Raw genomic sequence first — 23,187 nt, 5'->3', positions numbered from 1 at the left:
TTTTTGGACAATAGAACCATTACAACAGAAGAAGAAACAAAGTATGCTTTCCTCCTTTCAAAAAAAAAAAAAAAACACTACGCTTTCGTAACAGAGAGAAGCCAGACGCCCGGACCCGAAACAATTTAAAACCTTGCTGTTGGAATCGAAACGCTAAGTTCATGGTTCAGACGTCGGTGACTCCTCCGCCCAGTTCATGTGTTCACCGTTCCGGATAGACCTACTGGACCCAAGGACGTGGTTCAGACGCTAGTGAAGTCCCTGGTGGGGCGGAGGCCGACACGATCGCGATCTGGGGAGGAAGTCAGGAACTGAGGCCGCGCATGAACTTCTCGAGCAAAATCGTAGATGCGCGCAGATTTGGAGGTGATGTAGATGCATATCGTCGTCCAAGGCAGATCGAGGAAGAAGAGAGAGAGAGATCGATGACGAGAAAAGCGGGCCGAGGCGGAAGAAAAGCGGACCGAGGATCGATTGACCGAGATTTGCCAGAAGCCGGCTGAGGTAGCGATTCTGCAAAGAGAGAGATAGAGGAGAGAGAGAAAGAGAGAAGAGAGAAGAGAGAAGAGAGAAGAGAGAAGAGAGAGAGATCGGTGATGAGAGAAAGAGAGAGATCGGTGATGAGGGAGACGGCGAGGGAGATAGAGTGGGATGTAATTTTCAATTTTATGGAGTCCAAAATCGTCATTTAGCTATTAAATGGGGTTAGTGGGAACAAAATTCTCTTGATGGTGTAAGTGGGCTACTTTTAAGTCATTTTGGTGCTATGGGTCAAGGTCCCGTTATAGGGTTTTTGTCCATTTACCCTATTTCTAGGGATTTTTTATTGCCTCCAACAAAAATTTATTAGGGGGTAATAAAAGTCTCTGATGACCTCTTTGCGAACTTCCGGCAACCCCCGGACCGGTGACCGGAGTTCGACGTCCTATTTTATTGCCCCCAAATAATACCCACAAAAATTTTATTGCCCCCCAATAAAAATTTATTGGGGGGTAATAAAAATAAAAGTTTCTAGTGACCTCTTTGGGAGCCTCCGGCCGGTGACCAGAGTCTGGCGACCGGTGACCGGATTTCGGCGACTGGTGATCGGAGTCCGGTGAAGTCTCCAATGACTTTTTAATTATTTGAAGGCAAACTTGTCTTTTTACATTTAAATTGGGTAAGTGGGTACACAAATCTTTTAGTGGAGTAAGTAGACATTTGTTGGGCCCAAATTGGGTAAATTGTCAAGAACCCTCTGTTTAATGGGTGCTGCCATGGTCTCACGCCTTATCTCAACCGGCTACTCCCAAACCATCTAGGGTTTGGGGTTTAGGGTGAAACCTCAAGGAACCACCACAAAAAACATACTATCGCAAAACAAAACCAAGGATGATTGAATTGGTCATTCATGTGTTGTGGAATGGCGAATAAAAATGAATAAGATTTTTTGAGAGGTAAAATAGTTCATTATATTAATGAAACCAACCAAATCGATCAAAATAGTACATACATCAATACATAAATGCAGGCAAAGAACCTACATTAGTACATAACTAATCCTTAAGCAATAAAGCTCCAAAGTCTATAACTAGACAAAAGCACTTCATCTTTAAAGGAAAATATAGGTTGTTACCTACGTACCCTAAACCCTAAATTCCCCGTTCACAAATAAATATATCCCAAATTCACAAACAAATTAAGTAGACTTTCACCATTTCCTTCATTTGTTGTACGTGAATATAATCTTGTCATGTTATTTTCGAAGAGAGCTTGCAATGTTATTATTAAAAACCATGTTTCATGTCTTAACTTATCATTTTGGTTGCAATTTTATAGGCACGAGTCAAAATTTATCAAGAAAATTGTTAAAGTGATTGAAGACAAAATAAGTCGCACACCCTTAAATGTTGCCCCGTACCTAATTGGAATCCATTCTCGAGTTGAGGACATTAATTTGTGGTTGCAAGATAAATCAACTGATGGTCGCATACTTGTTATTTGCGGAATGCGTGGTATAGGGAAGACGACTATTGCAAAATTTGTGTATAACTCCAATTTCAAAAGATTTGAAGGATGCTCTTTTCTTGAAAATATTAGAGAAGTTTCTGGGCAACCAAATGGGTTGGTTCAATTACAAAAGCAACTTATCTCTGATGTTTTGAATGGGAGAAAAGTGAAGGTCCATAGTATTAGTGAGGGAATAATAAAAGTTGAAGATGCCATAAGCTCTAAAAAAGTTCTTCTTGTTCTTGATGATGTGGATCATAAAGACCAATTGGAGGCAATAGTTAGCATGCAGGATCGACTTTGTCAAGGAAGTAAAATCATTATAACAACTAGTCGTATAGGGTTGTTTAAAGATCACCAAAAATTTGAGGTGCATAATGTTGAAGGTTTGGATTACAGTGAATCACTAGAGCTCTTCAGTTGGCATGCTTTTGGACAGGACCATCCTATTGAAGGCTATATGGAACTTTCAGCAAGAGTAGTACATCATAGTGCAGGACTTCCATTAGCTCTTAAAGTTTTGGGTTCTTCTCTATCAGGAACAATTGTCGATGTGTGGAAAGATGCACTAAATAAATTGGAATCTATCCCCGATGATGAAATCCTGAAGAAACTTAAAATTAGCTTCGACTCATTACAGGATGACCATGATCGAAATTTATTTCTTCATATTGCATCTTTCTTTACTGGGATGGACATATATGTCATTGTTCAAATACTAGAAAGTTGCAATTTCTACCCTACTATCGGCATTCAGAATCTCATCGATAGATGCTTGGTAACAATTGATGGATATAACAAGGTGCAGATGCATCACATGATTCGTGACATGGGAAGAGGAATTGTCCTCCTAGAATCTGAGGAGCCGCAGAAACGTAGTAGATTATGGAATCATAAGGATTCTTTGGAAGTATTGACAAAAAAGAATGTAAGAGATATACAAACTATGGTCTTCTTATCTTTATGTCTATGAATTCGTATCTTTATTATTCTGATATCCAAAATATCATTTTCTATTTCTTTTTATTAGGGTACTGAAAGGATTGAAGGTCTTATCCTGAACATGAGAAGATATACTGCATACACGCCACAAATTTCGAATGAAGTAGTTTTCGAGACCAATGCGTTTGCAAGCATGCATAAATTAAGACTACTCCAACTTACAAATGTTAAATTCCGAGGATATTATAAAGGATTTCTCACAGAACTAAGATGGCTGTGTTGGAATGAATATCCTTTCTGCTCTTTACCCAATGATTTTCCTTTGGAGAGGCTGGTGGTTCTTGAAATGTGCTATAGCGGCTTGAGAAAAGTATGGAAGGGAGCAAAGGTATATGCTACTCTATACATTCCTTTCTTTTTTCTTTCATTTTCTAGTGTTTTCCATGATGAATTATATATGTATAAAATTGCCTGCCTCCTTTCCCTCAACACTTTTCTGTATTTCAACAGTCTCTTCCATCATTGAAGATGTTAAATCTCAGCCATTCCCATAGCCTTACAGAAACTCCCGACTTCTCGCGTGTTCCAAATCTAGAGAGGTTGATTCTTAAGGATTGTACGAGCATGGTTGATGTCCATAAATCCATTGGAAATCTAGAAAGACTAGTTTATTTGGATGTGGAAGGTTGCAAAAATATTAGGAGGCTTCCTATGCTAAAATTCCTTGAAACACTTATTTTATCTGGTTGCTCAAATCTTAATGAGTTTCCAATGGAGATGGTAAACATAAATTGCCTTAAAGTTCTCCAAGCAGATGGAGTTCCAATACGACAATTACCGCCAAGTAAAAACCCAGAAATATGTCGGTCTTCTTGCGTACCGTGCAATTTAGTCGAGTTAAGTCTCACTGGCTGCAATCTTTCTGATGATGATTTTCCTTGGGATTTCGGGAACCTATCCTCACTGCGAAGGTTAAATCTAAGCTGCAATCCACTTTCTAGTCTGCCAGATTGGGTCAGAGGTGTTGCGACACTTGATGAGCTCTCTTTATCTCAGTGTACGAGTCTCAAATCACTTGAAGGGCTACCAACTGTGAGGGAATTGATAGTGCATGGTTGCTCATCATTAGAGAAAGTTACATTTCAACCAATGCCATTCCTACCAAGTGTCATCTTAGACGAAAGCAATTGCAAGCTTGTTGAGCTTGACTACTACTTCAAATTAGAACCCCTTGAAAGAGTTGATGTGGAAATAATCGAAGTTTTGGGGTTGAGCAAGCACTTGACATCCATGCAAACCATTATGATGGATACCATACATGTGTTCAATATTGGGATGACAAAGATGCAGCCCGTCCAGGTCTCTCTCTCCCCCTCTTAATTAATCTTTCTTTTCATATACTGTATACTACGCGCGTGTTTCTCTTAATCGTTCCTTTCATATATGTACGTGTGTGTCTCTATCTATCTATCTATCTATCTATCTATCTATACTATAAAGCGAAGCGTTCAGATTTCACTAATATATAGCTTGTCCAAAATACCCTTCATAATTGTGAGGGTAAATTTCGTGACTTTGGCTTTTTGCAGCAAGACCCTCCTAGTTGTGCGAGACTAGGCCCAAAGTCGTTCAATGGTTGTCCCAAGAACAACTTCGTTGTGACCTGTTAAACGTAACAGCAGCTACTTGGCTTGACGATAACAGCAGCTACTTAGCCTGATGATAACAGCAGCTACTTGGCTTGACGATAACAGCAGCTACTTAGCCTGATGATAACAGCAGCTACTTGGTAGCGATTTAAGCCTGAGTTTATAAGAACAGGACTCATAGGCAGGAAAGGTGTGGGAGCTGGATGCATGAGAGTTTAGCAGAGAGAGAGAGTTCCGGCATTAACATAATTCTGGGTTTTGGGTTAAAGCTGTTTGAATATTGGTGGCTAGATTATCAGAGATGAAGCTTGATCTCTTGCTTGTATTTCTGGGCTGTTGTGGCTTGGTTTTCTACGGCAACAAACTCGCCTTTTATAGCGGCGATTGAGGGGAAGGGTTTGTATCGAGAACCAGAGGTTTTGAAAGAGTATTCTTAGTTTCGATGGGATCATTCTAAGACCTTCAGCTCTTGTTTTCCCTATGAAATCAAAAGAGTGAAAACCTGCTTTGGCCGTGTGGGTAAAGACCGGTGATGCAGGCATAGGGTGGCGACGGAAATCCCAGATTTCGTGCTGCCGTGATTTTTGAGAGATCATAATCCCTTGATTTGTGGTATTGTAAACTGTGATCGTAAACTTCTAAGTATTATCGGAAATTGAGGCAGGATTTTGGAGGATGAGAATTGGTGGGCTTTTGTATAGAGTTGGAATTCTTACCCGAAAAGGATGGAGTAGCCATCCCAGCAGCAACTCGACGGAACGACATTCCTGTTTTGGAGAAGACGACTCCAACGTGCTTCTTGGGCTACGGGTCCTAATGTAATGGACTTTAGGTAAGACTCTAATGGGCTCTAAGTTTTGTTGGGTTTGCTTTCATCTCTCTACTAGCCCACGTTAGGATATTGGCCCTCGAAGCGTGAATTTTGGTTCCCAAGTCCAAAATTACCGACGGGCCTTATCACAATAATGGGCCTCGCATGCTCCGTTACCTTCCACACCATATCCCACCATATGAGCCCCAAACGTAGCTTGGGCCTACGTGTATCGCGTGATAAATAAGCGTGTTGGTCGATTTAGAAATCCCTGTCAATCGTTTGAATGTTTAGGCATCTCGTATCGCTTGTTGAATAAAGAATTCTCTCTCCGAAGAATGGGCTTGCTTGAAGACCCAATGAGGTTGATGACTCGTTCCTTTTGCCTGTCACTTAGTCAAATTCGAACTTGTGGAAATTTGGGTATCAACATTAGCCCCCTTGATTTTGTAGCTCGTGTGACCATGTTACGGGCTACATAATCAAAAATTTGGAGACTTACCAAGTGATTGTATATAATCCTCCTCCTTTTTTTTTTTTTTTTTTTTTTTTTTTTTTTTTTTTTAAGTTGTATCTACCCCCGTATCTTATTGATACGATTCATGACTTATTAGGCTTCCCACGTGGCGGTAGACCTTCACCGTCATTGGACTCCTAGTTAGAAAAGAAGAATCCTACTTTTTAGCTACTTTTTCCTCTAGGAAAACAGCATTGGCGTGCAAGTCGTTTCCGTTTCTCCTCGTTTTCTCCCATGTTTTGATTCGAACGAGGCGCTTTTCTCCAGGAGTCAGTTTCTTGGTCCAAGGAAAGAACCTCATCTTTTTTTTTTTTTTTTTTTTTTTTTTTTTTTAAGTCTAATTGGCTTGAGAGAATCCATTCTTGCTCCCTTATTCTCTCAAGGAACGGAGCGAGCGCACCGCACTCACCAAGTAGACGATCTGTGATTTTTCTCCTACGTTTGGTAAGCCTACCAGGTCGCATCCTCTTTTGCTTGACCATCTTCACCCTTTGCCATCTTTGTCTCTTTTCTTCTTCCTTCTCTTCTTTCTTTTTTTTTTTTTCAAAACCCGCCGTTGCTGTGATCTCATATTTGGCCAATGCGATATCAGGTTGCAAATGCGATTGCCTATTGCTGGTGTGATATTGTTGTTTCGCTGCCGTGATTGATTCGTTGCATGTCATATTCTGGTGTTATCGACTCTGCTATTGCAATTGTTTGTGGCTTGGACTATATTAATCTGCTGTCGTGATCATATTGTGCTTGATCTGTTACCGCGTGCTTTTATCTGTAAGTATTTCTCCCCCTTCCGCATCCTAGCTTGCTTATTATTATTATTATTATTATTTTTTTTTTTTTCTGGCTTGGCTTGGCTGCATGCACTCAATAGTCTTGGTTTCTGATTAGTCCCCTGATGCAACAATATATTGATTCAGTATGAGCAACTTGATCTTTTGCCATGTGCGTGGTTTTTTTTTTTTACTGTGATTGCCATTAATTATGATAGGATTTGCTGTTAGTTTGCCTGGTCCATCGTGCTTATTAGCTTGGTTGGGGCTATGTGGATTCAAAACTTCTAGTTTTAGCCCTTTGCTTGGTGTATGATTATGAATTGGCTGAGCATGGAGTGGCTTGGATTGCTGTTGTTGTTGTTTTTTTTTTTTTTTTTTTTGCGTTATGCTCATTATGCGTGGAGTCTTACTGCTGTGATTGCAATGGAGCATGATGTAGCCTGGTATCGCATAGTTTAGTTCATCACATAGATTGTGCCTGTTAGCTTGGATTGAATGCGTTGGCTTTGCGTCTTTCATTCATCATTCTTTTTTTTTTTTTTAGCTCGGCTTCCTACTTGATATGTAATGGTTAGTTGATTCAAGGCCGATTGTTTGCGAATAGTGTGCTGTGATTCAATGGCTTATACTTTCTTTCTCTTGTTAAGAGACACCTTATTGCATGTGCAGGTCCCCGTATTCTTCTAATCTCATCATGGCTCCTGAGGTGTGTAGTTTAGTTGATCACCATTTCATGCTTGAGGATGGCCTTAAGAAGGAGTTTAGAGGCAATTATGAAACTTCCAGAGATGTCAGTCTTGAGCAGATTTCCAGGCTACTGATTGAGAGGGGGGATTATCCGGCAGTTCCCATCAACTTTGAGTATCCCTGTGGTTTAGTTACGGGATGGCCGCAATGGGTTGACTATGAACTAGGAGATGCGGCTACAAGAATCAGACTTTCAGATGCTGCTGTTCTTTCTTCCGTATTCATCTCTGCCCGTTGTGATATCAACAGGGATGTGGAGTCTCTCCGTCATGTAGTTCGAAGGTGGAATCCTCACACACATACCTTTGTTTGTGAGTGGGGAGAGTTTACCCCTACCTTGGAGGATGTCTTGAACATTATGAGGCTTCCCATTACTGGTTCCGTCAACCCTCTTGGCTTTGATTTTGACTCAGAGAAGTTGCAGGTTCTTATGGAAGGGGCTTCCAGTATTAAAGGAAGCAAGCGCCGTTTCTCGAATTGGGTGAAGCACTTTTGGGGTGTTACCGAAAATGGGGTATTTGTCCCAGGTAAAGGCTTTGATTCTGGTTGCCGTCTGGAAGCGATGCTATCCCTGTGGCTGACGAAGTTTGTCTTCATTGAGTTCTCTTATGAGTATGTTGAAGAGCGCTTATTTCCCTTGGCAATTGCAATAGCAGCCGGCAGTAGGTTTCCTTTGGGACCAATGTTCCTTGGTCACGTTTATCGTATGCTTGACTATATTGTTGTTGACAAGTTGGAGAGCGTTGGTCGGTGTGGAGTCACTACATTGGTCTCTACCACCTTTCTGCAAGTATTCATCTGGGAACGGTTTAAAGGATTAAAGATGGAGCCTCTAACCATGAGTCTCTCTTTGGAATTGTATAATAATGACAAGGAAGGCAGCAAGCAAGCACAGACTGAGTATTTGCCGCCGGTACTTCCTCTGCTGTGCCGTTGGTTCAAAAGGAGACAAGATAAGACTGTGTTTGCTCCGAGCATGTTAGACAACATAAATAATTTCATCTGGCAGCCCTATCTCCAGTCTTCTGAGTTCGAGACTTTTTCGTTTTCTGGTAGAGAAGAGCAGTGTACTACAGCTCTAGGTCGGGTTGAACTGTACATGACTATCTGCCCAAACTTCATCCCGTCCATTAGTGAGGATAAGGAAGACTTGGACATCTTCCCTGTTGTTTATTCTCCTGACAGAGTGATGCGACAACTTGGTTGCCTTCAGGACGTTCCCTCACCTCCACCTCGCTCTCTTAACTCTAAGATCACAAGCTTTTCTCATATGGAGCGTAGATGTGTACTCGACTTTTCTGGCAGAATTGCGGACTTCCCATCTCAGTTGCCAGGGGATGCCGCGAATGTTAACGCCTCCCCTGCTTATAGTTGTTATTGGAGGGGAGTGTTGTGCAGGTTCAGGCTTCTTGTGGAAGCCGGCGGTCCTCAGCTACAGTTGGGACCTATTACCAGCAGCAGGTTGGCTAGCCCCAAGGCTGTACTGACTTATGCCGAGAAGCATAACCTCACGTATACCGAAGTGTACGGCGATGGCACCAGAAAGGTTGTCGGCTATTTAAAGGGTTCTGAAGCTAAGAAGGTGAAGGGAGAGGAAAAGAAGTGCGATAAGAAAATAAGTGATAAAGGTGATGCGAGGGAGCACAACACTCAGAAGCCTGTTCGGCGTTTCAAGCCTAAGGTGGATTTTGACAAGTTTATGCATACGACCCAACACGGGGTCAAGCTGATGATCCCCCCAAGCATTCCGCTTCAAAAGAACAAGGAGGTCAAGAAGAAAAGATCTTCAACACCCCGAGCAGGTGGTACTTCCCTTACAAATCAAGCAAATGCTACCAATTTCGAAGTGAAGAAAAGGGTGAAGAGGGAGGCTGGTGTAGATTTTGATGTCCCTCTCCGTCGAAGCAACCGTGTGAAATTCAAGAGTTCTCCTTCGCCTCGTGGTCCTCCAGTTTATCTTGAGTTATCTGATTCTGATCATGGAGAGGGTTCTCGAGGGGGTCCAGCTGATTCTTCTAAAGAAGATCATACTAATCCTTCAAAAGGGGCTTCTGATCATCTGCCCGAAATGCTCCCCATGGTTAGCCAAGATAGTGGCAATCAGGTTGCTTCTTTTTCTTCCTTTTTCTCCCTTTTTTTTTTTTTTTAGGAAGCTAAAACTGCTTCTCTTTTGTAGGCTATCGAAGATGAAGGCATGAGTAATGGCGATAAGGCCGTAGAAGATGAAGGCATGAGTAACGGCGATAAGGCCGTAGAAGATGAAGGCATGAGTAACGGCGATAAGGCCGTAGAAGATGAAGGCATGAGTGATGGTGATAAGCAAGTGCGCAACGTCCTTTTTACTCATCTACTGCTCTTTTTTTTTTATTGCCCAGATCGTCTTCTTCTCTTTTTTTTTTTTGACGTTGCTTTCCCGCAGGCCTTAAAAAACGGCAGTGTGAGCAATGATAATCAGGTATGCCCCAGCTATTTCTTTTCCTCTTTGTTGTATTTGTCACATGCATGGAGATTCTTTGGTTCACAAAGTACATTCTTCTTAGGTTGATGCGGGATTTGAGCCTTTGCAACATATTCCGGGTGAGAGTGAGGGTAATGATCAGGTAGCTCATTTACTTGCAACTGAAAGCTTGGATTAAAATTTTTTTTTTTGCATTAGCATGCTGATGTGTTTTTTAAATTGGAGTTTTTTTTTTTTTTTTTTGCTTTTCACCTGCCTGCTGCCACTTTCATGCATGCTCATCGAATCCTTGGCTTAAGATAATAGTATGAAAGAGTAGGTAAATGTGTAATATTGACATGGAGATTGGATGGTTAAAATAAGTTTATGTGCGTGTATCCGTATTGCAGTATGCGTAAGTGTATTTACTGATCAAAAAGGGTGTTTAAAAAGAATGCAATACGTGGTGGTTCCAAATCGCCATGTATCGTGTTTGTTTGCTAAATTATTCATGAAACAAGATAATGAGATTATGCAGTCAAACAATTAACAGCAGTAAAACTAAATGACATAATATGCAAGTTGATAACGTGTGTATTAGTTATGTGAAGTGTGTGTCATGTAGTGCGGTAAGCATGACTTTTGTGCTAAGAATGATGATAAAATGCCTGCAGCTTTGTGTGGAAAATGGCATAAGAGTGATGAAAAGAATAGAGGGAACGTATAACTGAAAGCTCAAAGGGGTTATTTGCTGCCGGGAACAGCAGTAGGAGTAGTATTCATGAGAAAGTAAAAGTGTGGTATGAAGAGTCATGAGTATTAAATAAATTTGCAAGTAGGATGAGTAAGTTTTCAAGTAAAACGATGCGTATGTGATAAAATAGAAAAGAAAGAGAGCGAAATTGGCATGAGATGCACCTTTTGCTATGATTCTGATTATTTGCTCGGAGTAATAGGTCGGGAGATCACTTGTGGTACGTTGCGTTACTCATGCGTCTGTGTTTTTTTTTTTTTTTCGCTTGCGAAGTGTGCTTGAGTATTTTAAGGACATATTTTTTTTATAATCATGCAGCATGATATTGAAGTGTTTATGCTTTTCCCAGTCGCTGTAGTTAGTGATGATACTGTTTTGATACTGCTGCTGTTACATGAGTTTTGCCCCTTTGATGATGTGAAATGTGAAAGGCGTGTAATATTTTGCAGAATCAGATATCTTCCTTTTCTTACGATTTCCTTCCTCTCCTTTTTTTTTTTTAGGAGCAGGGTCATCCTCCAGAAGTTGGTAAGAGTACCAACGAGGTTGGTCATGCCTTAGTTGAGTCTGATAAGCACATTCCAGGGATTGATAAGGTGACTGCCATTCACACTCAAAGCCTTGGCCCAAGCTTGCCTGCCAAAGGGTCAACTAGTGAGTGGGAGACCCATATGGACAACTTCATGGTTCGATTTGCTTCTAAAGAGGAGTCTGCTTTAAGCATGGCTGATGTTACACCAGTGTTGAGCGGAGACATCGCTGTTTTTGCTGGTATGAAAATTCCTTCAGAGTTGGTGGGTCCCTTGACTAGATTTGCTGAGAGATATAGCGGTGGAGATATCTTTAGTTTGATTGATCGAGATTATACTTCAAGGAAGAAGTGTGAGTTGATTAAGGAATTTGGCATGATGTTGTTCAGCATGGAAGTTTGCCAGATAAAAGATGGAGAAGTATTCCTCATTTGGAGAGACTCCTGTCGCGATTTCATGGGGGCAGGTCTTAACATTGGCTTCCTGTTGGATTTCTTAAAACAAGGTGCAAAGCATTTCTTTGGTTATATGATGAGGTCTGAAGGATCAGAGAACCAGTATGTTAAAGTTCAAGGTCTGCAGGAGATGGTTTCGCAAACCAAGAAGGAGCTTGCACGTCTTGAGGGAGAGTTGCGCAAGGCTCAAGATGATCTGAGTTCCAGTCTGCGTGATGTTTCCGTGCCTGCCATGGAGTGCGTACTAGAATCTTCTTGGAAGGATGGCAGTCGTTTCTCTTATTACCTGTACTAGGATTTGGGTTTATGCTGTTTTGAAATAGGAATGCAGCTTTTGCTTTTAGTTGGGCGTTCGAGTATGAAGCTCACTCAGTAGGACTAAACTTTTGCAGCATGTATGAATGCTTATCTTTATTTATCGTCTTTGTTTGCATGCTCGTTACTTTTTTTTTTTTTTTTTTTTGAGAAGGTTGCAGCTGAATGAATAGCATTTCGTTTACTGCCGGAATCGCCTTACTGCTGGGATTCCAGACTAGTGTTGACCCTTCATTCTTTTCCTTTTTTTTTAGGCTCACACTAGCCCCCTTGTATAGATTTGCGAAGCCTTCAATTAGAGTATCTTAGTTTTGGCAAACAAGGTAAGGCAATATGTTTGGAAACACCCCTTCATTTCTCATTGCAAGCTTCTTAATACAAATTTAGGCATCAGCGCCATGGTGATGTGCCTTACAAAAGCTTCTGCCAAAACAGAAGATGTGCCTTGCAAGTGATTACAGAGATTGATAGAGGCATGTACATTTTTTTTTTGAAAGGAAACTAGACTATAAGATAGAGACCTTCGTGTATCAAGGTCTAGCAGTAGTAGGGCTTGAGCCATTTGCCATTGATAGGATCAGTCAGCCTACCGCTGTTAGCATGAATGAGGCGATAATAACCGCTGCTGTGAGACTCCTTAACGACAAATGGTCCTTCCCACTGAGCTGCAAATTTAGAAGGGCCAGGCATCTGCCTTCTTACCCAGTCAACGGTTCTAAGAACTAAGTCTCCTTCTTTGAAGCTTCTTTCTTTGACTGTTCTATTGTAAGCTTTAGTCACCCTTTGCCGATACGCTTCTGCCCTTGCTTCTGCTTGTCTTCGCCTTTCATCCGCGGCTTCAAGGTCCATTGTTCTCCACTTAGTACAAGATTCATTATCCCACTCCAGATCATTAACAGCTAGCACTCTAGCCGTCGGGACCATAAGCTCTACTGGTAAAACTGCTTCGGACCCATAGACTAGAGAATATGGGGAAAACCCGGTAGCACTCCTAGGTGAGGTACGATAAGCCCACAAGGCATCCGGTAGATGAGTGCTCCATCCTCCCTTGTATTCGTGTACCATTTTACTTAAGATTCTGACAAGCGTCTTGTTTGTGGCTTCAGCTTGGCCGTTTCCTTGAGGATAATAAGGTGTTGACCTTCTGTGCTTGATTCCATATCCCTTGAGTGTCTTGCTTACTTCTTGATTGACAAAGGGTGTTCCATTGTCAGACACAATTTTGTAAGGAATACCAAACCTGCAAACAATGTTCTCCCTTATGAAGTTCGAAATTGCAGCTCCCGTGGCCTTACGAAGTGGAACTGCCTCTACCCACTTGGTGAAAGACTCAGTTGCTGTGAGAATCCATATGAAGCCCCCAGAAGGTGGGTGAATGGTTCCTACCAAGTCCAACCACCAAGTGTGAAATGGCCAAGGTGTTTTCATGTCTTGTAACAATGTTGATGGCTTGTGACTCAAGTTTCCATGTGCTTGGCATGTGTGACACTTCTTGACTGTGTTATAGGCATCTTCACGCATGTTGGGCCAGTAGTATCCTAAATCTAGTAGCTGCCGGTAAAGCTTCTTTCTTCCCTGATGTTCTCCACATTCCCCAGCATGCACTTCTTGTAGAACCTGCTGATATTCAGTAGCCCCAAGACACCTTAATGGCTCACCATTAAATCCTTTTCTATACAGCGTGCCTCCATCCACAAAATACCTTTTCACCGTCTTCTTGACCTTGTATGCGTGCTTACGGTCTTCCGGCAGCGTTTCACTTATGAGGTATTCCAAGTACGGCGACCTCCAGTCTTCAGTAATTGCTGTTGTGAACCCTTCCTGCTCTGACAAAGTTGAGGAACACTTAGAACATGAGAGTTGCGTCTCTGCTGCTTGTTTCTTCATGTTTGGCCAATAATAACCCCTACGTTGCAGTCTCCGGTATAGGCTGACCACCTGCTCAACCCCACAAGTGGCCTCATGTACTTCTTGCAACCTCCTTCGAGCTTCTTCTTCATCTACACAGCGGGCTAAAACTCCTCCAGGAAGGCGCTTGTATAATTCCCCAAATATCAAACTATAATCTCCTAGTGTTCTGAGTCTATCTTCCTTGTCTAACTGAGCCATCTCGCCCTTGACACCTTCTCGCCAATCTTTCTCACTTGATGGGCTTGCGAAAATCATAGCTTCTACGCATGGCTTGTTATTTTGAATTACCGTGATGTTGGGTTGCTCCCTTGTGAATGAAAGCTTGGAACCAAGGGTAGCCAAAGCGTCCGCATATCTGTTAGTGCTGCCGGGAATGTGCTCAAGAGTTATCTGCTCAAACTTCTTGATTAACCTTTCTGCCAAAGTTCTATAAGGTGCCAAGGTCACTTCTTTCACCGCAAAATCTCCCTTCAATTGGCTGATGACTAAGTTTGAATCCCTGATGACTCTGATTTTCTTGACTCTCAATTCATGTGCAGTTGCAAGCCCAGCAATAAAAGCTTCATACTCTGCCACATTATTAGTGCATGAGAAGTTTAGCTTGAATGAAAGGGGCTTGGCATGCCCCTTAGGGTCCACGAGTACAATTCCAGCTCCTCCTCCGTTAGCCGTGGCTGACCCGTCGAAGTGAAGGGTCCAAGGCTCCTCTTCTTCAACCACTGCCGTCATCCCCGGTAACTCTCCAAGTATGTCATGAGAAACATCGAATCCTCCTTCTTCTGGGAAGAGGGTGATCATGTCGATGACGGCCTGCCCCTTGATAGCCCTCGGTGTCGTACATACAATGTCGAACTCAGACAACTGGAGCAGCCATCTTGCTAACCGCCCTGATAGCACTGGTTTCGTCAGCAAATATCTGACCAAATCAGTCTTCACCATAAGTTGAAGCTTGTGGGCCAAAAAATAGTGACGTAATCTTTGTGCTGCATAGACAAGTGCTAAACAAAGCCTTTCTGCCTTAGGGTAGCGTGTTTCAGCCCCTCTCAAAAGCTTGCTCACATTGTAAATAGGAAATTCTTCTCCAGCTTCACTGTCCTGTGCTAATAATGCTCCCACTGCTGCATTGGTGGAGGCCAAATACAGTTTTAAGGGGACGCCTGGAATTGGTGCTTTCATGGTTGGGAGCTTGGTGATAAGCTGCTGAACCTTTAAGTAAGCCTCCTTGCATTCAGCGTCCCACGTAAATTTGTTCCCCTTTTTCAACAGGGGTGTGAATGCTTGGATTACAGCAGCCAAACCAGGTATGAAGCGTCTTATGTAAGACAATCTTCCTAGGAAACTCTTCAATTCTTTCTGATTCGAGGGTGGTGGATGAGATGCAATGGCCCGGACCTTGCTGGGATCAACATCAATGCCTCTACTATGTACCACGAAACCAAGAAACCTCGCCGAAGACACCCCAAATCCACATTTTTTTGGATTCATCTTCAGCTTATATTCTCTGCATCTTTGTAGTACTTTCCTCAAGGTACCCCAATGCTCACTTCTAGTCTTAGATTTCACCACCAGATCGTCGACGTAATCCTCCACTTCTTTTCCCATCATGTCATGGAACACTGCCGTCATTGCCCTTTGATAGGTAGCGCCAGCGTTCTTCAAGCCAAATGGCATGACTGTATAGTAAAAATTTCCATATGGTGTACGAAAAGCCGTCTTTTCAGCATCTCTGGCGGCCATTTTAATTTGGTTATAGCCGCTGAAACCATCCATGAATGATAGCATCTCGTGGCCTGAGGTTGAGTCTATGAGAACATCCATGTTTGGCAATGGGAACTCGTCTTTTGGACATGCTTTATTTAAATCCCTGAAGTCAACACAAACTCGTATCTGACCATTCTTTTTCTTTACAGGAACAATATTTGCAAGCCAAGTAGGGTGCTTGATCGGCTTGATGAAACCAGAGGCTAAGAGTTTTTCAACTTCTTGCTTGATCTGCTGCTCATCATTGGGATGGTAATTCCTTCTTGACTGCACCACTGGTTTCGCTCCTAACTGTACATTCAGCGTGTGACACACCAGATTCGGGTCTAATCCCGGCATCTCCTCGTAGCTCCAGGCAAAGACATCCTTATATTCTCTTAATAAAGAGATGAGGCAGCCTTTTTCTTCAGGTGACAAATAGGTGGAGATGGAAATATTTTTCTGAATCATGGGATCATCACTCAGGTTGACTTCTTCCATTTCTTCTGCCACAGCAGCACTTCCATCCTGCATACACTTCGGCGCTGGCATTGCCTTTTGAAGGGGAAATTTCTCAGGTACCATGGAAGCCCCTTCTGTGTTTTGAGCTTGATCACACTCCATGGCACCCGCTGATTTGGGGCCCTCCCATAATGAACGGTTAGGCCCCGCATCCCGTCATAAGCGGTATATTGTGCGGCCATCCGGCAGCACCATTCGAGAGCATTGAGGCTGCTGTGCCTGAGCATAGACGCTTTGTTGCCTCACCATCATTGCAAGCTCATTGTTACTGAGATCTTGAATGTCAAGCCATGAGGGTAAAGGAGTGCCTGTGGCTCTGGAGGGATTGCTTCCTTCTCCATCAGTGAATTCATCATAAAATTGTGCCTCGGCGTGATGACTCTCTAACCGGTGGAACGGCACTTGATTTCCTGGCAACCTGACAGGCTTGAGTCCAATCCTCCCTTTAACACACTGGTGGTAGGTAGAAGGCACGAGCTTATGCTTGTTCAGCCACGGGCGTCCCAGCAGCGCATGGTAACTAGTGTCAGCATCAACAACATAGAATTTGGGTAAGGGACTGAATTGGTCCAACCTTGAGGTTTAGTAGTATGTATCCTACAGCCTGCTCACTTCCATTTGCAAATCCAGTAATTGCCATGTTTGCCTTCACAATTTTAGTCAGGGAAATTCCAGCGGCATTGAGCACTTGAAGAGATATAATGTTCAAGGAAGACCCCGTGTCTACCAAGGCTCTTCTTACGAATACACCATTGACTTGCGCTTCCAAATAGAGTGGCCTCCGGTGATCTGGATAAGAAACCTCCATATCTTTATCTGTAAACACAATGGCATTGTCTCCTTCCAGTAAGCTCCTGCCCCTTTGTGTCTCAGTCCCAGCAGCAAAACATTGAGGGCCAAATGTCTCGGATACGTTCATCAGAGCTTCCGCAGCAGCTTGCCTAGCTTGGGGCCCATACTCTAGCTGGTCAAAGAGTGATTTGAACTTGGGGTTTTGCTGAAGAACTTGTGCAGCAGTAGGCTTAGTACATTGCATCACATCAGCTTCTACAACGTCCTCTTCTACTTCAGTAACATGATAGACCTGATCCATTGTGCTCATAGAACTCTGACCATCATTAATTCTCCTTCGGCCCTCCACAGTTGGGCTGCATTCATCATGAGAGAACCATGGATTGTCATAGCCACACGCCCTGAAATACTGTTGCCAAGAAGCTTGGTCGACGGGGCCTTGGTATTTGCTCAATGCCCATGATCCGTTATCCTGATGCATGGTATCATCTCCTACGCCAGTGACAACAGAACATGTCCCTTTTCCATGCCGTTTTGGCAATGGATCATCATCAATAGCTTGCTTTTTTGATGGGAGCTCTAGAGTACCTTCATCAATCTTTGCATGAAGGATCCTTCGCAAGGTTTGACAAGCGGGGGTAGGATGTCCCACTATTTGGTGATAACGGCAGTAGCGTGGATTCTTCTTATCTTCCCTGGTGGGGGGCTTTTCTCGCTGTACGGGCTTGATCACTCCATCAGCAAACAATGTATCAAGAATAGCATGAAGTTCCTCATCAGTACAAGGGACTGCCGGGACTGTTCCGGATCGTTCCTTCCTCTTCAAGTATCTTTCATCTACCATTAGAGCTTGGTGTGCATCCCTCTGGGTCGTGTCTTTCTTATCCCTCCAACTCCTCTGACTTGTGGTGGTCTTAACAGACATGCTCGTTTTTCTTACTGCTTCAATCAACCTGGAAAATTGAGTAATGCCGATATTTTCCAAATAGACCCTGTATTCAGGCAGGATATTGCTGATGCAGATTTCCACCAATGATTCCTCATCCTTTTCGTCATAGCAATCCAAAGCTAAATCACGAAAGTGACGGACAAAATCCACCAGGTTTTCTCCGGTCCTTTGACGAGTGTTGTTCAGCTGTGCAATGGTCACCCTTTCCTCATATTGGAAATACTTTCTACAGAACTTGCCTGCCATTTCATCCCAGTTTCTAATGGAACCAGGAGCTAGGGTGGTGTACCAAGTATATGCACGATCAGTGAGGGTTTTGGAAAACTCCCTCAGCCTAAGATTATGATTGCTAGCATGAGGACCAAGAGCGTCGATAAATCGACTAATATGCTCTTTTGGGCTGCCTTTTCTTCCATCGAAAAGAGTAAAAGTGGGTGTCTCATAGTTCTTGGGGTAGGATAAATGCATTATGCTTGAAGGATAAGGGGGTTGAGGAGCATACTTCCAGTCTTCAGAGCCACGACGCAGCTCTTTTTCCAGCATGGCAACAACATCATCTTGGGTAACGAAAGAAGGTGCCTTCTGGTTGTCTGATGCTTTCGCGGCAGAGTCCTCATGGGAAACCTTCTGTGGTTGCTCTCCATCATTTTGTTGCTCAAGCTGCTTTGTTGCTGAGATTGAGCTGACCAACTGTTTCATGGTGTCAACCATCTCCTTTTGAGTCCTACCGAAAGCGCTGAGAATGTGTGCCAAGTCTGCAGGAGTGACCTCCTCCTCCTCCTCTTGCCTTTCTTCCCGATCTTGTTGCTCTTCATGCCTGGAAATAGAATCAACGTGCTCTTCTTCCTCTTGGGAGGGCATGCTGCTGTTATTCTTCTTTCTTCGCGGTGGAGCCATCTCACAGGTCACAGCCTAGTCCCCAGTGAAGTCGCCAAAAATGTGAGGGTAAATTTCGTGACTTTGGCTTTTTGCAGCAAGACCCTCCTAGTTGTGCGAGACTAGGCCCAAAGTCGTTCAATGGTTGTCCCAAGAACAACTTCGTTGTGACCTGTTAAACGTAACAGCAGCTACTTGGCTTGACGATAACAGCAGCTACTTAGCCTGATGATAACAGCAGCTACTTGGCTTGACGATAACAGCAGCTACTTAGCCTGATGATAACAGCAGCTACTTGGTAGCGATTTAAGCCTGAGTTTATAAGAACAGGACTCATAGGCAGGAAAGGTGTAGGAGCTGGATGCATGAGAGTTTAGCAGAGAGAGAGAGTTCCGGCATTAACATAATTCTGGGTTTTGGGTTAAAGCTGTTTGAATATTGGTGGCTAGATTATCAGAGATGAAGCTTGATCTCTTGCTTGTATTTCTGGGCTGTTGTGGCTTGGTTTTCTACGGCAACAAACTCGCCTTTTATAGCGGCGATTGAGGGGAAGGGTTTGTATCGAGAACCAGAGGTTTTGAAAGAGTATTCTTAGTTTCGATGGGATCATTCTAAGACCTTCAGCTCTTGTTTTCCCTATGAAATCAAAAGAGTGAAAACCTGCTTTGGCCGTGTGGGTAAAGACCGGTGATGCAGGCATAGGGTGGCGACGGAAATCCCAGATTTCGTGCTGCCGTGATTTTTGAGAGATCATAATCCCTTGATTTGTGGTATTGTAAACTGTGATCGTAAACTTCTAAGTATTATCGGAAATTGAGGCAGGATTTTGGAGGATGAGAATTGGTGGGCTTTTGTATAGAGTTGGAATTCTTACCCGAAAAGGATGGAGTAGCCATCCCAGCAGCAACTCGACGGAACGACATTCCTGTTTTGGAGAAGACGACTCCAACGTGCTTCTTGGGCTACGGGTCCTAATGTAATGGACTTTAGGTAAGACTCTAATGGGCTCTAAGTTTTGTTGGGTTTGCTTTCATCTCTCTACTAGCCCACGTTAGGATATTGGCCCTCGAAGCGTGAATTTTGGTTCCCAAGTCCAAAATTACCGACGGGCCTTATCACAATAATGGGCCTCGCATGCTCCGTTACCTTCCACACCATATCCCACCATATGAGCCCCAAACGTAGCTTGGGCCTACGTGTATCGCGTGATAAATAAGCGTGTTGGTCGATTTAGAAATCCCTGTCAATCGTTTGAATGTTTAGGCATCTCGTATCGCTTGTTGAATAAAGAATTCTCTCTCCGAAGAATGGGCTTGCTTGAAGACCCAATGAGGTTGATGACTCGTTCCTTTTGCCTGTCACTTAGTCAAATTCGAACTTGTGGAAATTTGGGTATCAACAATAATAAAAAATAATCTAAAATAAGTTATATGGGAAAAAAATATTTATAAATATAAAAAATTTAAAGAAGTGGATGACAAGAAAATTAACTTTCAGGTTTTTTTTTTCACCAATAACACGTGCATCGCACGAGTATGAGGCTAGTGTGTGTGTGTGGGTGTGTGTAAATGATTCATTTCTTTTTTTGCCATTTAAAGTGATCACATGTGGGATCTACGTTTCAATTACATACATTTGAACAAATTGACTATTTAGTTTTTAGGTTTCTATGAGTATATCGCTTATGTAAATTATCAGCCAAATTACAAATAGTTAATTCATAATCGTGATTTACCATTACGAACATGGAGGCTTCGTAGTAGACATATTTGGTTCGTCCATTTAGATCATCTAATTCATTTAACGATTTCTAATTTGGCTGAAATTTGCACAAGTGTCTACTCGTGGAGACTTATTAAATGAAAGGTCGTTTACTGAAAGAAAAGTGAGTCCCACAAATAATCCCTTAAAATGACCAAAAATGGATCACTTAGTGAAAGAGTCATCTATACATATATACTAGAGTGGTTATTCAGAGAACCTGGCAAGCCACTCACCCTTAGGGTAGCTGATGATATTATGTCCTTGGTTACCTGGTGATCATATGGACATTTGAACGTGAGTAATATATATATCGAACATGTGAACATCAGACCCACCTTTTGATCATGTCTCGATATAATGACCATTCAGTTTTTAGTTTTTCAAGCGTATATCACTTATGAAAATTTTTACGCAAAATGAAAATTGTTAAGGCCTTCATTAGTAAAAGTAATTATCAACATCAACGATTCAGGATGGACGGATTTGGTTCGTCTATTAAATTTAATCTAATTCAGTACCATAGTCATTCTTTTCATAATTTTTTTCTTTTATTATTTTTACTTTGACATTTTTGTCCACAACTATATACTATTAGTGTCAATATTATCTGTTTTTAGTTGACAAAATGAATTTGCGTAATAATAGTACTAGCCTCTTAACGTGAGCGTGTGTCAATTGAGATTTTTTAAAAAATTATTTTTAAGGACAAATATGTAAGTGATAGCAATTAGAAATTGCTTCATATTTTGCTTCCACAGATAGTGAAAAGCTAGTCCACGTTCATATCACATAAAAACTGCTATATATTTCCTGTGCTTTATTTTTGCTTTTTTATTTCTCTGTTCTGTATTTACAATTCTATCATCTGTACATAAAATTACTTGCTCATAAGTCTTAATAAACTAAGGGCAATTGATGAAATTATAAAAATTTAACCATAAGTACGTCTTTTTTGCTTAATTAATACCGATAGATTAGTGAAGTTGAAAATCTCTCTGCACTTTTCAATAACTTTCAGTTGAGAAATATATCTAAGAATAGACTAATAATGTACATTGATTTCCATGCATATATAGGGATTGTATGAATATGGTATATTCAGCACGTTTCTTCCTGGTAATGAAGTTCCAGGCTCATTCATCCATACGAGTACACTGCCCAAAATATATTTTACCGTACCTGTACATCCTAGTCGCAAGATCCGAGGCTTGAACATCTTCTCTGTCTATGAAAAGTCCAGCAATGGTTCTCTTATGAAGAATGCCAAATTGCATTTTGATCATACAAGAACATCTTATAACCCAATAGTTACTAAAGTTGGTAATAAAACAAAGAGATTCGAGTGGATCTATGGCCCATCATTTTTTGGGGTTCCATGCGACGGGGAACAAATGATATGGCTAAGCCATTGGAAATTAGGTAATCAGTTGGAAGGCGGTGACGTTGTGAAAGTTTCAGTATTGACCACATCTGAGCTTCAGGTGAACAAGTGTGGCATTGAGATTGTTTACGATGAGCAAGAAGAGAAGATGAATACCGATCAACATACCACTGACATTGCACGTTCTTTTTCTGGGTTTGACATTAGTAAAAATTTGTCACCTTCTGATATGGCGACAATGGGTCAGTTGAGAAGATACTTCCTCTGCTGTCGACCTGAAGCATTAAGAGATAGCGCAGGTACTCGCATTTTTATCTCTGGTGAATTGTTGATCCATATCGATTAATTAATTTTCTGTTATTAGTATGCTTTGGAAACGAACTCACATTTGATAAAATTGGAGGCAAAGAACTGAAACGGGGCGGTGAAAGATACTCGGCGATTACTGCGCATGATCCCTGGATGCCTCCAGACGGCAGAGGTTGTACAATGCAGGTCAAGGCCTTCTTTCGTTCTCTGCCTCAAATAGTTGATCGCTGGAGTCCGGGCAGATGGCGGGAATCTTACGAAGAATGGCGTCGCTCTTTCGAAAATGCCCATACTTTCCGATATTTCAACTTAAGTTCCCAAGATCTTACTAGCCATACTTTGAGGAGCGAGTCCTACTCAGAGCCATCCACATCTGGTAGTTGGACCTCATTCACCTCAAGTTATAGAATCAAAAGCGATTACACATCTAGTCCCTTGTGTATGGTCGACAGAGCTTCTCCACCCCCATTCGAGTGTCGCTCTTTCGAAAGTGGCCAAACTTCCCGATATTTCAGCTTAAGTTCCCAAGATCTTACTAGCCATACTTTCAGGAGCAAGTCCTCATCCACATCTAGTAATTTGGACATCAAGTTATAGAATCAAAAGCGATTACACATCTCGTCCCTGGTGTATACGATCGACAGAGATTCTCCAACCCCATTCGAGCCCTCGTCCTCATTTATCTAGCTAGAACATTGTTATTAACACAGCTTAATTGTAACTAATTAACATCACTTTTTATAATTTTGAAATTGTTATTATAAAACTTTTATTGACCCTTGATAAACACTGTACTAACCCTCAATAAACACTAGGTTTAAGGCCCGCACGATGTTGCGGGTGGGTATATAATCGATATGGTTCAATTTAATACTACTGCATTTACAAACTTTAGTCATGCATCATACATCATATACAAATTATAACTACATTGTTTTACATGTTCCAAAATCTGGTAACTTAGCCAGATACCAAAATTACATATGCCATCGTTTGACATGTTCCAAAATCTGGTACCTTAGCC

The 23,187-nt window shown here is 42.1% G+C and overlaps 2 protein-coding genes across 2 annotated transcripts; both read left to right on the top strand.

Moving 5' to 3' along the window:
- Nucleotides 1–699: 699 nt before the first annotated feature.
- Nucleotides 700–4,027, top strand: LOC133737587 (disease resistance protein RUN1-like). The gene is made up of 5 exons (XM_062165116.1): nt 700–704; nt 1,819–2,917; nt 3,020–3,319; nt 3,442–3,902; nt 3,988–4,027. The coding sequence occupies exons 1-5, from the start codon at nt 700–702 to the stop codon at nt 4,025–4,027; spliced, it is 1,905 nt and encodes a 634-aa protein (XP_062021100.1).
- LOC133735421 (uncharacterized) lies at nt 4,017–22,945 on the top strand. The gene is made up of 3 exons (XM_062162831.1): nt 4,017–4,290; nt 21,550–22,153; nt 22,219–22,945. Exons 1-3 carry the CDS (start codon nt 4,081–4,083, stop codon nt 22,758–22,760), a joined length of 1,356 nt encoding a protein of 451 aa, XP_062018815.1. The 5' UTR covers nt 4,017–4,080; the 3' UTR covers nt 22,761–22,945.
- The last annotated feature ends 242 nt before the right edge of the window (nt 22,946–23,187 follow it).

Source organism: Rosa rugosa, chromosome 3 (assembly GCF_958449725.1).
Source record: "Rosa rugosa chromosome 3, drRosRugo1.1, whole genome shotgun sequence".
Lineage (NCBI taxonomy): Eukaryota > Viridiplantae > Streptophyta > Magnoliopsida > Rosales > Rosaceae > Rosa > Rosa rugosa.
Note: the sequence above shows the minus strand (reverse complement) of the source record. Positions and strands in the feature narration are given on the sequence as shown.